General features: G+C 39.5%; 1 gene segment (V, D, J or C); it reads right to left on the reverse strand.

The window, feature by feature from the left end:
* Positions 1-1,876: 1,876 nt before the first annotated feature.
* Positions 1,877-17,222, reverse strand: LOC141089147 (Ig heavy chain C region-like). The segment is given in 5 exon segments: positions 1,877-2,561; positions 4,978-5,304; positions 5,622-5,942; positions 6,662-6,961; positions 17,081-17,222. Coding segments are annotated over 5 exon segments (1,389 nt in total).
* Positions 17,223-17,782: the final 560 nt, after the last annotated feature.

Below are 17,782 nucleotides of genomic sequence, written 5' to 3' on the forward strand. Positions count from 1 at the left end.
TGGTTCCCCTGGTTTTGATAAAATAACACGATAACCATAACCATAGAAGTTCCTAGGGCAATACTGAATTATACCTAGTACATAGGAGTGCCATTCTCATGTTGTCTGTGAAGTTTTATTTATAGATAATTTATGCAGTTATATTTGGGTTATAGTGGTATAATTTCATACCATATATTTCTTCATGATTTTATCCTTAGATCTTTGCACCATGTGTATGGGGGCCTCGTGACTCTCTCCTGGTTTAGAGAAGGATCCAACACTCGATCCTCTTTTTACTGGAGATAAGTTGCTGCCAGCGACTCTCTCATAGAGACTACAGGAGCGCATGACGTTTAGAATCGATAGTCTGAAAGATCATCCCAGTGGTTAATGCTGGATGATAATTTTTGTACCATTAGACTCGTCTGCTGGAATTGACACTACCTATTTGTTAGCATACTTTATGTGAATAATTTGTGCCATATCTTGGCGCACAGTGTGGCATTTAAGCCACAATTCTTTTTGGCAATTCCACTATCCAGGAAGCCACCTGACAAGTAAGGCACTAAAGGTGTCTAAAACACAACAAATGGTGCAAATAGTGGCAGATTTCTTACCTTACTAAATCTCCCTAATTGTCTGAGTTTATTGCTTAGATAATGTACAGTTCATATATTTATATTTCTTAGAATATTATTTTCAGATTATGCTGAAATGTAGATCTAACATTACTTCGTGGTATTTATAATAGATATACTGTCACTTTTTAGGTAAGATGTAAATTACAATTGCCAATGAAGTCACGGTCTTGTTTGGCCTTATCAGTAAAGATAATAATAAATTTGCATACGATAGTGGGTAATATATTTTTTTGTAGTATTAAATGATGTGCATTTTTAAAAGTGAAAAGTCTATACTACCTAGAATTATTTTATTCCATGCATTGTGGAAAGAAATCCTTTTCTTTTTATTGATGATTTTTGTCTATTTTAGTTGATGGCACGCTATCCTTGAGATGAGGTATTGAGTCGTAAAAAAGAGAGCCCTAGACATTACTACAGCTTATGACACCAAGTAAGACTTAAAGAGAACTGTCACTATGACAGATTTAATAAACTAAAGTCATCGTGTTTCTTCACATATCCAAGTTCTTTGGAACCTTAGGAGTCAGTTTACTAGTTGTAATAATGCACACTGGTATTGCGTTAATAGTGTGTCATACTTGAAAGAGTCTCAGAGTGTGCTCCGGCTGGGAGTTTCGTTTTTTACTGTACATTGTATAGTGTCTTTGACTGGGCAAATAGGCTTTTCACAGAAGATCACGCAGTCTCTACTAGTATCATTTATAGGAAGTAGCAATTGTATAAGTCAATGAAGACGCTTTAAAGAACCTCTCAACATCAATTTTCTCCACAATCTCTATTTGGGTTGGCTTTATATCCTAAGTCAGGTAGTAACGATCTTTGGAAGATTAATATTGATTTATAGAATTTCTACTTACAATGGGTGGCAATAGAGATCACATTTTCTTTCTTTGTGAAAAGGCTATATACATAATTTATTTTCCAAGGAGCAATGCGTGGCCTATATTTTTCCCTATGCCAACTTGGCAGTCTCCTTAAGGAGAAACGTTACCCCCTTAGACTTCTTTAACTTTGGTGCCTGCAATCCCTATGCTGTAAAAAATAAATGTGAAGAACTGATAGAGCACAAGAGTCTGATGCCACAATAGTGTGGAATAACTGAAAATATGGTGACCTTGACACATAATTTTAATCAATCTAGATACATCTTGCCTACAATTATCCCTGCAAGTTCTTTAGGCAAAGTGAACAAATGCCATATTCTAAAATGTAAGAACCTTATTCTAGTCACTGAATCCCCATCTCTAAAATTTGTCTTTATAGAATTTATTGCAACATCAATTATTTTAAAAAACATTTCCACATTTCTACCATTGTAAAATCACAAATAGACAGGAGAAGATACAATTAACAAAGTCAAGACAAAAGAATCGGGGAAGACGTCATTCATTCATTTATATAGAAAGTTATCTGTAGTTCTTCTTACAGTTGTAATCACCTTTTATCAACATGTTGAGCAATTTGTGTAACATACACCATAAAGGGAAGAAAGTACTGAAGAAAATTTGGTAGAAAGAAAGTGGAGGATGCTATAGTTGACATTTTAATAACAACTGAGGGTAACATCAGACATTTTGACAGACACATTGACCACTGTTGGTTTACCAGAGTTTTTGTCAGAGGATATTCTTTTAAAATTATTGGGGATGGTTTCATGGCCTACCACACAGCCATAGCTAAATCCTGAATCCCAAGAACTAGCTGGAATGGTAAGCTTGCTTATCATAAAATAAGTTTTCCCGCCGGTTTCAATCATGGGTTTACTGTTGACATAGAGATCTTTGGAAACTTCCAAATCATTTTCTGTCCAACCCATGAAGATATTTGAAGGATTAAATTTGGAGCTCAAGCATAGCAAAGTGTATGTCTCCTTCTGAGCGAGTTCTTCAGTAGATGGTGGGAACACGGAAACAACAGGTTGGGACGTCTTTGTTACTGTGTATAAAATATATTTAAAATTAGGTATAGCAATGCTTAATGTACCAGTACAGCAGTCTGACAGATTTACAAGGAAATAACTCAATTCACTAAAATTCACCTTTTGAGAATCATAATTTTGAGCTCCTGTTGAGATCAAGACAAGTCAGATTTGATTCCATTGACAAAGACAAAATGAACAAGCTAGATTTTTTTTAACTGGCAAAAAATCTACAGAAAATAACTATGTTAGTTAAATATATCTGAGGCAACAGAAAGGAAGCATTTTGCTCAGAATCATGCCTTCTGCTCCATCAACATATTCAGTAGTCTTTAAACCACAAATGATTCGCCAATTGCATGAATTTTGCAGTGTAGCACCATTGTTATTCTATATACAGTTGGAATATACAGCATCATCATATGGGCAGTCCAGAATTGTTTATAGACATAGTAATCTTAGTGTATGTAAACTTTTGACTTTGCAGTAAGTAATAAAAATGCCTTAAACATTTTCTCTCTCATTATTCTGGTATTTGGCAAATATTAATAATTATGGTAATCCTAATTGACCTAAAACGGGAAAGGTTTTTTCTGATTTCATGTCAGATATTGAGGAAAATCATTCATATGTCTTTTTATATAGTGCAGTGTATATATATATATATATATATATATATATATACATATATACTGTATTTTGCAAATTATAAGACGCACCACAAATTTGGAGAAGAAAATAGAAAAAAATGTTTTTTTTTTTAAATAAAATGGTGCATGTTATTATCGCTTTTGAGGCAGCTTACCTGGGGGTCCCAGGTGGTGGAGGTAGAAGAGGCTGCGGACTCCTGGCTGGTAGGATGGGGTGTTCGGCCGCGGCAGGAGTTGGGCCATGACTGCGGGTCACAAGCTTGTATGACAAGGTGTTTAACATTGCGGAGGCTCCACCAACATTTTGTGAAAGCCTTGAGCCCCACACTTTCCATATTTTTCTATGCGCAATTGAGATCTCAGGAGCCAAATTCTCAGGAGATGAGATCTTGATGTTGAGATCTCAATTTGCGCATACGCTGCCTTCGGCAACCATTTTCCCGGGGTTCACCGCATAGAAGAGTATGGAAAGTGCGGGCTTGGGGCTTTCACAAAATGTCGGCGGAGCCCCCTTACTGCTGAACACCTCGTCATACCAGTCTGCGGCCCGCAGCCATCATCCGACTCTTGCCTCCGCCAGAAGCTTCTGGCTGCAGCAACCATGGGACACTGCTCCACCACAGCTGGTAAGCCCCACCGCAGCTAAAATTTGAATTATAAGAAGCACACCCATTGTCCCCCCCCAAATTTGGGTAGAAAAAAGTGCGTCTTATAATCCTAAAAAAATACATGTATGTGTGTGTGTGTATATATACAGTATATATATATATATATATATATATATATATAATATATATGTATACAGTATATATATATATATATATATATATATATATATATAATATTTATACTGTTAGGGTTGGCGGATCGCACTAAGTAAAATAAATAATATAGTGTGATGGCAACCCGGGGTCCACCGTGCAGAGATGTAAAACTGCTGCTAATGTGATCAATGACGAACTAAAGACAGTTAGCGAACTCCTTAATAGGGCTACGTTAACTCCACACAGTATGAACAGAACACTCAGCTCTGTTAGCTCACAGAGAGGTAGAACTAAAGGGTTGCGCTCCCTCTGTAACTGACCCATGCCAATCGCACACGTGGCTGAAACAAATGCTGAGTTGCAAGAAAAATACAAAAACTGACGCTACCTACAAACCCTCTAGACTTCACAGGGAAGCACAGCTCTTTGGTTGGATCTTGTAAGTCCACTGTGCTAACCGCACACATGTGGGAAACAGATGCTAAGCCAAGCAGGATCAAAAAGCCCTAACTGGCTAAAACCCAGGTGGTAACTAAACACACACACGTGCATACAGAGTGGTAGCGTATCCACTCACACACACCAAACATAAATGATACTAGCGCACCAGCGTGCGCCTCTGAGAGCCTTTTATACATCAGGCTCATGTCCAGATGGACAGGACTTTGCCCGTGGACCAATCCGGAGTTGCCACATCACCAGAGCATCTGACGTCCGACCTTCAATAGGAAGACACCACATCACAGACTTGCTCAGTAAGGTGATCTCTGGACCTAGCCTCCAGAGAGCAAGGCTGCACCTGTATGCCACTGGTAACTAAAGACTTAGCTGGAGAGACAGCAGTATCCAAACGCATGACATGAACCTGAGCAAGACAGCGGGACCGATGCCTGCACTGAGCAGCAGTCTCAGTGGTTGGATCTGAATGGAAGACTGCAGGGCCAGGCAAGGCTTGGGATCCATGCAGTAAGAAAATCCCAGCACCTAACATATACATATATAATGTAGGTGTTCCTCACCTTTTTCCTTCTTGAGTCTAGTAATGATGGGTTCCTGGAGTCCACTGTGACGGAATAGACAGGTAAATTCTGTCTCTTGCAGCCAGACATCTGGGAGAACAGTGAGGACACTGGACACAATGTAAGTTCCATTGTATTGTAGTTGTGAATCCTCAGTCTGAATATTGAGGTCAGAACCTCCAGGAATGCTCCATTCAAATGAATAATTTTCATTTGTATCTTTCAGGTTGGTGGCCACACATGTAACACGAGCAGTTTTATGAACATAGAGATCTTCAATAGAGGGGGCCATGATAAACACATCAATTCCCAAACAGTTAAAGCTTTCTATGAGATAAAAAAACAACAATTAAATGACAATTATTATTATAATGGCATATTAGAATTGACATATATCGTATATTGTTCTATAGTGTACTGCTTTAATAAGCTTGTCAAAGACTGCCTTAGTACTGATATCTACATTTTCCATGTGGTTGGAGTATTGCGTGATCTTTGAATATCCCTGCAAAGCAACGTGTCCACCCTCCTGTAATGCATCTGCCCATTTATGATGGTTGGAACTTGCTGCAGTTTTCCAAATGAATATATCTCAAGTGCAAATATTTAGCATAGGCAACATTTTAATTATCATTGTCCTTTACCTGAGCATTTCTTAATTGTGTCCTCTGCTGTTGTTTTAGTATTGGTATCGGTCACATGACATTTCACACGGACACCATTGTTCCACTCAGACTGACCAATGGTCACTGTACTATGCAAAGCAAAATAGTGGTTCTGGGATTTTCCCAGTTCGAGTTTGTCTTCTGCAAACCTCCTTTCCTGATCATTGATATACCATTTCAATGTGGCATCCTGGGAGGTTAGGTTATACACCTGGCAAGTGAGCTCTATTTCACCATTGCTTTCAGGACAGTTTCCTTGCAAAAGGTGGACAGTCGGTGCTTCTGGTAGAGGGTCAAAAACTGAGGGTAGAAGAAATATTGTAAAATTATTTCCTGTTTCATAATCACAGTCTAATGAGTTAGGCCTGGTGCACATTGCACTTATCAACACTGTGGGGCACATACTTTCAGGCGTATTATTACCAACTTTGACCACAGTCTGGATGGATGTTTAGGTATCCGTCCACCATAGAAAGCTATTGCACTAAAACATATATTACAAGTTATACATCTTTTTGTGGTTGATATATGGGAAAGTGCCTTTTGCAGTGCTTTCCCGTACAGCATACACAGTACTCGGATGCATATCTGTCAGATGCAGGACAAAGAATGCATCTATGACAATGCTAAAGTATAGGTTGAAAAGCTCCCAATATACAGTATACTTTTGGCTAAGAGTGCGAGTCCCTAGGCTTCATGCAATGAACCGGTTTGTCAGTGCATAAGTCTTTATGGCTCCCCTGATGAAGCATTCCAAATCTCTGCTAGGTCACCTATGTAATGAGATAGCTTTCCCTTTAAGCAATGATGCTATAAAAGAATACCTCCATAGACATGGTGTCCAATGAAGTTTGCCACAATTTATTTTTTGTTGGCCTCCATACGAAATCATGTCACTGGGGCCCAGTAAAGGCTCCAAGCACTACATTTGTGCATGGTGCCTTAAGCAAATATCATTCTCAATCACTTTTATGCAGTATAATTCTCTCAACCAATTTTAAGCATGACCATTGACTCACCTTTGGGAATAATTTTCACAATGTTGGTGGAGTGAAAACTAACATTGCACTGGTAAGTCTTACTGTCCCAATCATTTTTATTGATGGTGACTTGACTGAGCAGGTTGTATGCTGGAGGGTCTCCACTAAGAGGGAACATGATGTCCTTTACTCCAGATAGTTTCTCCCCTTTAGTAGTGTCCCATGTGACAGACACAGGTGGAGGCAAAAAACGGTTTACCAGACATGCAATGGAAGTGGAAGTGCTACCAGCATTCTCAACTGCAATCACTGGGTAGACAGCTGGGATAATTACCTGAGCTGCAAGAGAAAAGAATATGATAAAATGGCATAGAAATGTGTAAGTACACCTTGTAAAGAATAGAAACTTATTTCTTTATTTTATTTTTACTATTACTTATATTGCTTCAAAATATCCTACGATGCTATGTACAAGTCACCATCCCTCATGTCTGTCCATGTCACCAGTGTGTCTCATAATGTACTTTCACACATACTGTATGGCACACAAGGGGAACACGCACAATGCAGATAGTACCCTTGGTCAAACTTTAACCCTCCAGTGCTGCAACAGGAATAGCCACTGAACCTATCTTCTCATATGGTGGACCCAGCTTCTCATATGGTGGACCCAGCTTCTCATACGGTGGACACAGCTTCTCATACGGTGGTCAAACTGAATTGTGATTTATCGCAAATCTTTAGTACCGTACCTCAACTTGGCTGTGTTATTCATGTAAAAATGATTCACAACTTGATGGAACCCAACCAACCCAATTATAAGTCATTGGGAACTGCTGATGCTCCCGTTCCTTTCAGCACAGTACTGTCATTCCTGTCATACTAAAAAATGGTTAAAAGCAGATTTATAAAAATGTATTAAAATATTTATGATTTTTGAAATGTTCAATTCTATGTACAGTTGTGGCCAAAAGCATTGACACCCCTGCAATTTTGTCAAATAATACTCAGTTTCTTCCTGAAAATTATTGCAAACACAAATTCTTTGGTATTATTATCTTCATTTAATTTGTCTTAAATGAAAAAAACACAAAAATAATTGTCCTAAAGCCAAATTGGATATAATTCCACACCAAGCATAAAAAAGAGGGTGGACAAAAGTATTGGCACTGTTCGAAAAATCATGTGATGCTTCTCTAATTTGTGTAATTAACAGCACCTGTAACTTACCTGTGGCACCTAACAGGTGTTGGCAATAACTAAATCACACTTGCAGCCAGTTGACATGGATTAAAGTTGACTCATCCTCTGTCCTGTGCCCTTGTGTGTATCTCATTGAGCATGGAGAAAAGAAAGAAGACCAAAGAACTGTCTGAGGACTTGAGAAACCAAATTGTGAGGAAGCATGAGCAATCTCAAGGCTACAAGTCCATCTCCAAAAACCTGAATGTTCCTGTGTCTACCGTGCGCAGTGTCACCAAGAAGTTTAAAGCCCATGGCACTGTGGCTAACCTCCCTAGATGTGGACGGAAAAGAAAAATTGACAAGAGATTTCAACGCAAGATTGTGCGGATGTTGGATAAAGAACCTCGACTAACATCCAAACAAGTTCAAGCTGCCCTGCAGTCCGAGGGTACAACAGTGTCAACCCGTACTATCTGTCGGCATCTGAATGAAAAGGGACTGTATGGTAGGAGACCCTGGTAGACCCCACTTCTTACCCCGAGACATAAAAAAGCCAGGCTGGAGTTTGCCAAAACTTACCTGAAAAAGCCTAAAACGTTTTGGAAGAATGTTCTCTGGTCATATGAGACAAAAGTAGAGCTTTTTGGGCAAAGGCATCAACATAGAGTTTATAGGAGAAAAAAAGAGGCATTCAAAGAAAAGAACACGGTCCCTACAGTCAAACATGGCGGAGGTTCCCTGATGTTTTGGGGTTGCTTTGCTGCCTCTGGCACTGGACTGCTTGACCGTGTGCATGGCATTATGAAGTCTGAAGACTACCAACAAATTTTGCAGCTTAATGTAGGGCGCAGTGTGAGAAAGCTGGGTCTCCCTCTGAGGTCATGGGTCTTCCAGCAGGACAATGACTCAAAACACACTTCAAAAAGCACTAGAAAATGGTTTGAGAGAAAGCACTGGAGACTTCTAAGGTGGCCAGCAATGAGTCCAGACCTGAATCCCATAGAAAACCTGTGGAGAGATCTAAAAATGGCAGTTTGGAGAAGGCACCCTTCAAATATCAGGGACCTGGAGCAGTTTGCCAAAGAAGAATGGTCTAAAATTCCAGCAGAGCATTGTAAGAAACTCATTGATGGTTACCGGAAGCGGTTGGTCGCAGTTATTTTGGCTAAAGGTTGTGCAACCAAGTATTAGGCTGAGGGTGCCAATACTTTTGTCTGGCACATTTTTGGAGTTTTGTGTGAAATGATCAATGTTTTGCTTTTTGCTTCATTCTCTTTTGTGTTTTTTTCATTTAAGACAAATTAAATGAAGATGATAATACCAAAGAATTTGTGTTTGCAATCATTTTCAGGAAGAAACTGAGTATTATCGGACAAAATTGCAGGGGTGTCAATACTTTTGGCCACAACTGTATACATCACAGATGGACCTAACATGCTGTTTTAGGTCAAACATTTTATACTGATTCATTACATCTTTATATTCATCGATGTGATTTAATAGTACAGAATGTAAAATCCCTTGTGTAAACATATATTTTAAATGTGTTGGCCATTTTTTAAAGGGAAGCTGTCTGGCGATTCTTGCTCCCAAAGCACTGGCAGAACAAATCTGGCTGAACAATTGCATCTAGGACTAGGTGTATTATTCTCTGTTATTCTCCGGTGTTTGTAAGATTATATACTTAGAAGATCTGGGCATGGATCATAGCCAGAAAAGAGACCAGTCCGGTCCTTCCCAGAACTGCCTGCTGTTTTGGCAGCACCAAACATTTCTACAATGTCCAGAAAACATCCAATTAACCTGGTGAATAATATATTGTAATTATCACATTGGCACTGATGTCCTCAATTCAAAAATTCTACAATGTGTTGTGTTCTCCCAAAACATGGCTGCTGATGGATGGGTATGTGATCAGACCTGTCCATTAGTGGCTTCCAGTAAAACTATGAGCAATGGGAACTAGCTCATGCATGGTGTTGTATTCAATGGAGGTGTCTGATGAAAGGGTCTGATCATATGCGCCTTCATCAGTCACCATGTTCTGGACCACATCGCAGCACCGTAAGCACCGCAGCACTTTTGAAATGAGGACATCAGTGCAGTCGTGGCAATTACATAATTAGAGTGACTGGATTAAATGAATCATTCCCTGTGAATTGTTAAATTATTAGAAAGTAGTTCCTTTTAGACATAACATGATATCTCCAGCTGGTTCTGTATTATCATAAAGGTTAATGTATGACTGTACATATACCATAATCTCCTAAACTCCCTCTAGTGACAGCTGGAGGGAGCCAGAATCTTTTCTAGGTGGGATCACTTTATATAAAAAAAACAACAATAAACTCTTATTTACTATAAAAATAAAATAAGAAATTAAGAAATTAATCTGTACAAAATTGTGAATTTGATTTGAACAAAAAAACAGATTTGATTTATTTTTAAGAATTGTTTACATTTTAAATAAATGGCAAAAAATCTGTAGTTTTAAAAATTGTCACAAGTATGAAGTATGCATCCATGTAATGATCGCGTACATGCCGCCATTTTTTAATGTAAGTTGTAAAATGTGCATTGTTTGATTAGCAGAATTCACTGATAATGTTACTTAAAGATGAGCGAATATGTTCAGCTCCCTCCTTATCCGAATAGCTATAGCGCTTAGGCTGGGTTCACATAATGTTATGGAAGTCCGTTTAATGGATTGCGTAACACCGCTGCATTAACGCGATGTAACGCATCTGTTAATGCTGCCATAGACTGCCATAATGTGGCGCATAACAAACGCATGTCAAAATCGGCATGCGTTAGCGATGTGCGGTCATGCTGTGATGGACCCTCGGATGCGGTCAGCAGCATTCGAGGGTCCGTCACTGCCAGCGCAGATAGAGAAGCTGATTTAAAAAAATGCAATACTCACATCCATTCTGATGCACCGAACATCTCAGGGCAGCAGTGCTATGTTGTGACGTCATCGTGCCCGCTGCGCTGAGACGTCAGACACCGAAGGGAAATTATGGAAGATGGAGTGTCTGCTGACGCTCCCTCAATTATCATTACTTTCAACTGTATCCGCCTCATGAGCCCCATTGGCTTTACTCCACTGCTTTCAACTGTATCGTCATCCAGGATGTTGATACATTTGATTGTGCGATGACAGGTAGGGGGGCCCGGTGCTAGAGCCGGGCTCCCTTAGCTCTCTTAGCTTATGGACCTCATAGCAGCCACGTGGCCTGCTGTCACTGGCGGTATGCCATTGATGTCAGGCTGACACAACTGTATAGGACTCTGCCGCAGCCAATTAGGGAACTTTTGTTGTGAAAAAGTGTCAGTGTTATAGTTTTTGTTTTTGTGATTTAATGATCCCAGTGTGTCTTGTACAGTATTTTGCAGATGTCAATTCAGGGACATAATCCTTAATTTGAATGTATAGACCAATAATTATTACTAGTTGGTTTTTACATATCAAGTACATAATTATTACCTTATGTCCAATGAATACTAGGATTATATGGTTTTAATCCTCAACACTAAATCCAAAATGGACAAAAGTGTTTACTTACATTTAATAGATCAAATATGTAAGCTTGCCAGCTAGCTAATGCATACCAGGTAGCTACTAAATAATTACTACCAAAGGTTCAAATATATACTAAGATTACAATAATCATTACTGCTAAAGAAAGAATAAGTACGGTAATAAAAAACCCAAGTTCACAAGCTAGCTATTGACTAGCTGCCATCTATTGGCTTGCATATATCTAGTAGATACTAGGAAAAATTGAGCCTATCAACGAAAGCTAAAGCTATGCACTGACTTTTGACGTGCTCCAACCATTCATATTAAGTAGATCAATTACACAAGCTCACCAGATAACTATTGCTCACTGGCTAGCTATTATTCACACAGATACATTATATGCTAGGAAAAGATTATTCTAATCCTATCCACAAAAGCTAAAATCATTTGTAGAAATTTGGCCTGTGCTAACCAGTTATATTCAGTAGATTAATTACACAAGCTCACCGGCTAGCTACTGCACACTGGCTAGCTATTAGGCAATTACTCACACAGGATCATTATTTATTTGGAAGAGATAAATCTAATCTAATCTAGTAAACTTAAAACCAATATTTTTACCCTGTGCTATCCATTTATACTCAGTAGATCAATTACCAACTAGCTACCTACTAGTTACTAACATAGATCCAGTGCATACTAGGAAGAAGAGTCATATTTCCTATCACTATATCTAAAATCATGGGCCAAAAATCTGACGTGCTTGCCATTTCTATTTACCACCTCAATTAGCCACACTCACTTGCTCACAATTGTATACCAATAACTACTATATAATAATACTATAATGGATCGCCTGCACAATCAATTTATATTCAGTCGTTTAGTTAACTAAGCTCACCAAATCCCGCTATTTCAAACTCACTAACATCTACCGTATTTTTCGGACTATAAGACGCACCAGACTATAAGACGCACCCTTATTTTCAGAAGGAAAATAGGGAAAACAAATAATAATGTGTCAAATGGGGGTCCGTCTTACAGTCCGAATTCAGCTTACCTGGGAAGGGATCCGGCACAGGTGAAGTAGTCACAGGGGTCATTCAGTGGTCCAGGCTCGTGCGGTGGCGGCTTTGTGCTGGGGCAGGTTGGTTGAGCTGGGGCAGCTGCGCTGGGGCTGGGGCAGGTGGGCTGTGCTGGGGCAGCTGTGCTGGGGTAGGGGCAGCTGTGCTGGGGCTGGGGCAGCTGTGCTGGGGCAGGGGCAGCTGTGCTGGGGCTGGGGCAGCTGTGCTGGGGCCTGGGCAGCTTCAGATCTCGCCCCGAGATTTCGGGGGACGAGATTCAAATCTTGGCAATGAGATCTAGTCCCCCGAGATCTCGGGACGAGATCTGAAGCTGCGCATGTGCCGTCCCCGGACCGGCGGCCATCTTCCCGGCATCTATGCTCCTGGAGGCCACCGCAACATGGCGGCAGCCAGCAAGGGAGGTGCAGGGGCCTCCGGGCTGCGAAGAAATGCCGGTGGAGCCGCCGCCCCTGCACCGGAGCACAGCCCGCTGCAACCACCGAACCGCAGAGCGCCGCCCGCTGCCACCACCGCACCGCAGAGCCTCGCCCACTGCCACCAGCGCACCAGCCAGAAGGTTAGTACCGTGTATTGCGACCATAAGACGCACCCCCCACTTTCCCCAAAAATTTTTTTGGGAAAAAGTGCGTCTTATGGTCCGAAAAATACGGTATTTAATTACTACTAAGTCCAGTGGATACTAGGAGTATATGACCCTATTCCCCTTTACATAGATAAAACCAGAGGTAGAGAATTGACCGGTGCTAACAATTTAGATTCAGTAGATGAAATGGTTAACTCACCAGCTAGCTATTGCATGCTGGCTAGTTACTAGCTATGTACTGGCATAGATCCAGTGTATACTGGGAAGAGATTCTCCTAATCCTTACCACTAAATCTAAAACTTTGGACACAGATTAGCCCTGTTTTAACCATTTATATTCTGTAAATCAATCAAGCTAAGCAGTTAGTGATTGCATACCAACTAGCTTCTTCATAGTTACTAGAGTAGATCATATGAATACAAGTGATAATCCTTATCAATTTAGCTAAATCCATAGGAATATGAATAAAGAAAAACAGGCAGCACTCCAATGAACTGTGCAAAAAAGTGTGGCAGCAACGTTTTAGTCCTAACAGGACCTTTCTCAAGCCAAGTCCTGTGCTATGACAGAAACGTCATTGCCACATTGACTAATAAAAGTCCATTTTTTGCACAGTTCATTGGAGTACTGCCTGCTTTTCTTTTTTCTACATCTCTTATGACCTGTTGATGGAGGGTCTCGGAGGGCTGGCACCTGACATTGAGTGATTTTGGTGCTGCTTTGATTTTTCGATATAAAGTCATAGGCAAACTTCTAACCTGTGATAGCAATTTCTATTCTGTAAATCACTTAATCAAGCTCACCAGATAGCTATTGCATACAAGTGATCTACTCTATAGTTGCTAGAATTGGCCCAGTCAATACTAGTGAGAGATGGTCCTAATCATCATCTCTAAAGATAAAACTATTGTCAGAGATTTGACCTGTGCTAACAGTTCATATTCATTAGATCAATTACCTAAGCTCACCACCTAGCTATTGCGTACTGACCAGCTATTATATACGGTAATTACAATCATAAAGCCAGTACATAGGGAGAGATAATCCCAATGCTCATCACTGAAGATAAATCCATGGGCAGAAATGTGGCTTGTGCTAATCATTTGTAGCCCATAAGTCAACTAAGCTAACCAGCTAGCTTTTGACAACGAGCTAGCTACTATATAATCACTGGATTAGGTTCTATGGATACTAGTGAGATGTTAGTTTCAATTCTAACCACTAAAGATTAAACTATGAGCAGACATCTAACCAATGCTGTCAATTTATATCCCATAAATCAATTAACTTTTAATGGTTAGCTTATATTTGCTACAATTGGTACTGTTAATACTAATGAGAGAGGGTCCTAATCTCCACCACTAAAGCTAAAGTAATGATCAGCGATAAGACCTGTAATCCCCAGTTATATTTATTAGATTATTTGCCCAGGTTTTCTGGCTAGCTATGGCATAATGGTTATACAGTTACTATAATAGGCCAAGTGGATATATGTGAGAGATGAATGAACATAATCCTCATCACTTAAACTGAGATAATGGCCAGATGTTTTGCCTGTGCTAGCAAGTTATTATCAGTAACTCAATTAACAAAGCTCCTCAGCTAGCTACTGCATATTGGCTAGCTACTACAGTATATAGTTAGTAGAATAGGTCCAGTGAATTCTAGCGAGTGATGGTCTCAATCCACCAAAGCTAAAACCATGGGCAAAAGTTAGTCCTGTACTAGCAATCTGTATTCAGTAGAGCAACTACCTTAGGGCACTAGCTAGCTATTACATACCGGCTAGTTTTTATGTACGGTAATTAATTAATACTAGGAAGAGAAAGTCCCAAGTTCACCTCTAAAGCTAAGCCCATGGTCAGAGATCTATCCTATGCTAACTATTTATGTCGTATAAATCAACCAAGCTAACCAGATAGCTACTGTATAATTATTAGAATAGGTCAAGTGCATACTAGTGTGTGATAAGCATACTCTCCACCACTAAAGCTTATACCATGAGTAGACATCCAGCCTTTTAATTATATTCAGTAGTTCAATTAAGAAAGCTCACCAGCTGGCTATTGCATACCGCTAGCTACTATATTGTTACTACCATAGACCCAATAGATGCTAATCTCCACTGCAAAGCTAAAACTATGGTCACTGATTTGGCCTGTACTAGCGTTTTATATTCAGTAGATCATTAGCTAGCTATCATATGTTGGTTAGTTACTAAGTATGTACCGGCATAGATCCAACGCATACCGGGGAGAGTTGGTCCTAATCCTCACCATTAAAGCCAAAATAAATGGAAGATATATGGCCTGCGTGAGCCATTTTCATTCTGTAAAACAACCAAGCTAACCAGCTAGCTATTGCATAACATCTAGGATACTGGCTAGCTATTATATAACGACAAGAATGGGTCAAGAAAATACTAAGGCGTTAAGAACTTACCCCTCATCATTAAAGCTGATACATCTTGCCTATGCTAGCAATATATATTCAGTATTAGCATAGCTCACCAGCTAGCTCATACTCACCAGCCAGCAATTGTACACCTATAGCTACTATATAGTTATTAGAAATGGTACAGTTAAAATGAGAGAGAAATGTCCCCAATCCTTAGCTTTAAAGCTAAACCAAGGGCAGAGATTTTGCTTATTCTAGCAAAGCAATTTTTATTCTGTAGCTCAATTAACAAAGCTCAGTAGCTAGATATTACATATCAGCTATCAACTAAATTATTACAGCATATTAGCATAGACCGTTGAAAACTAGAAAGGGCTAGTCTTAATTCTCACCACAAAAGCTAAAACCATGGATAGGGATCTGGCCTGTGGTCCCAGCGATCTAATGCACACAGTCAAGTTACTAAATATTAGCTAGAATCGATCTAGTGAATACTCGTGAAAGATCACAACTAAAGCTTAACCCATAGGCAGAGGTTGACTGGCCCACCAGAGAACCGGAGAATCCTCCGGTGGGCCCTGGCTTCTCCTTAAGGAGAGTTCATAGTACAAACCTTGCAGCTGCTATAGGGCTTTTAAGGGGGGGATAAAAGTGGGACCTCAGAATAAAATCCTCTGGTGGGTCCAGTGTTCCTCAGTATGACACTGCCCATGGGCAAACGTTTTGCCTGTACTAGTCAATTATAATCAGTAGTTCAAGTTAACAAAGCTCACCAGCTAGCTAAGGCATACCGCTAGCTACTATATAGATACTGGAAAATGTTCAATCAGTACTAGTCAGAGATGGTCATAATCATCACCACTAAAGCTAAAAACATGATCATTGTTTTGGCATGTACCCTCCATTTGTGTTCAGTAGGTCACATAACCAAGCTCACCGACTAATAGAGAATTTCTAGAATGTATGAAGTCTTTGACGTGCGTTTCTTTGACGTTGATTTCATACAGTGACATAAAGAGACTTTGTTGTGACTTGTATCAGACTCTGCACGAAGGGAAGTGTTTTCCTTTTTAAGTATTTCTTTTAGGGAAGAATATGACTGCCTACATGACAGCTGACAGTCTGTCGCAATACACTGAGGTCTTAAAACTCTGGACAAGGTAACTGTATTGCTTTGGTGCCTTTCTGTACAATTTCGATGTATATGATTGTATATGTGTAAAACCTAAAGCTCTACTGTCTTCTAATTGTTGCTACAGTCTTCACGCAAATATCCATGTTTGTGCTATCCAAGTGTTATCAGACTTGTAACACTCTTCATATACATGATTATGACTATTTAACTGCCAGAGCTTCAATTTGCCTTAATGACTTTATCAGTAGAGGTTTTTTAGAGATCTAAATAGCCAAACTTCTGAAGTTCCACACTCTTAACATCTTATTAGGTCATTAGCTGCCTAAATTAGTAGTTGCAAAGTCACTACAGGCATGCAATTTGTATGTCAACTTAGCAAATGAGAAAATGTACTTACCTGAAATTAAAGTGTCACTTTCATAGGACAGAACCCAAAGCAAAGGTCCTTAGCCTGTTAGCGTTCCAAAATAAGGAAAACTACATGGAAATATAATTTCTATTACGCTGTTGTGGACTAATAAATTTAGTGTAATTTTTAATTATTCTTACCCCTGGTTTGTAGATGGTGGATCACTTTCAAGACCATGGTCTCAGTCATGTTGGGATCATCCCTTGCAATTTATAGCCAAGGTGTGTTTAGTCGAAGATGGCATTGCAGATCATATGCTGTTCTACTATAGCATGTTGCCTCTTCTTAAGATGTTCTTTTAGAGATCTGAGGTGGAATCCTGCCTACAGAGTGGTATATGTGTTTGGCACAGATTTAGTCTATTTTTGGGAATGCTGGTGGGAGGAAAGGAGATTTTGTATAGCATCTGTTAGCTGTTGTTCATGGTATTACCATATTATTTGTAGGCCTGTGGTTTATGTGGTGCTCCACATGTCTAGTCTGGGTATGTATAACCCTCAAAGTATAACTTGGTTCAATCAAAATAAAATATGCCCACTTCCTTTTTTTTCTGTCTCATCTGATCATCAATATCAGAACATTTCTTATTCTAAAAATTGATACTCTACTATCTTTTATATTCAGAATAATAATAATTATTATTTATTATTATAGCGCCATTTATTCCATGGCACTTTACATTTGAGGAGGGGTATACATAATTCATACAAGTACGGTAATACTTTTGATCCCCCCTGACCCCGCACCTTTGATACATAAAAACCTTTTTTATCACATCTATTGAACTATTTTCTTCCTCTGCTTCCGGTGTAATGCGCAGGGCTTTACTCAGGTATCCAGGT

Source organism: Dendrobates tinctorius, unplaced genomic scaffold, assembly GCF_039654945.1.
Source record: "Dendrobates tinctorius isolate UK_male_01 unplaced genomic scaffold, ASM3965494v1 ptg000044l, whole genome shotgun sequence".
NCBI classification, from domain to species: domain Eukaryota; kingdom Metazoa; phylum Chordata; class Amphibia; order Anura; family Dendrobatidae; genus Dendrobates; species Dendrobates tinctorius.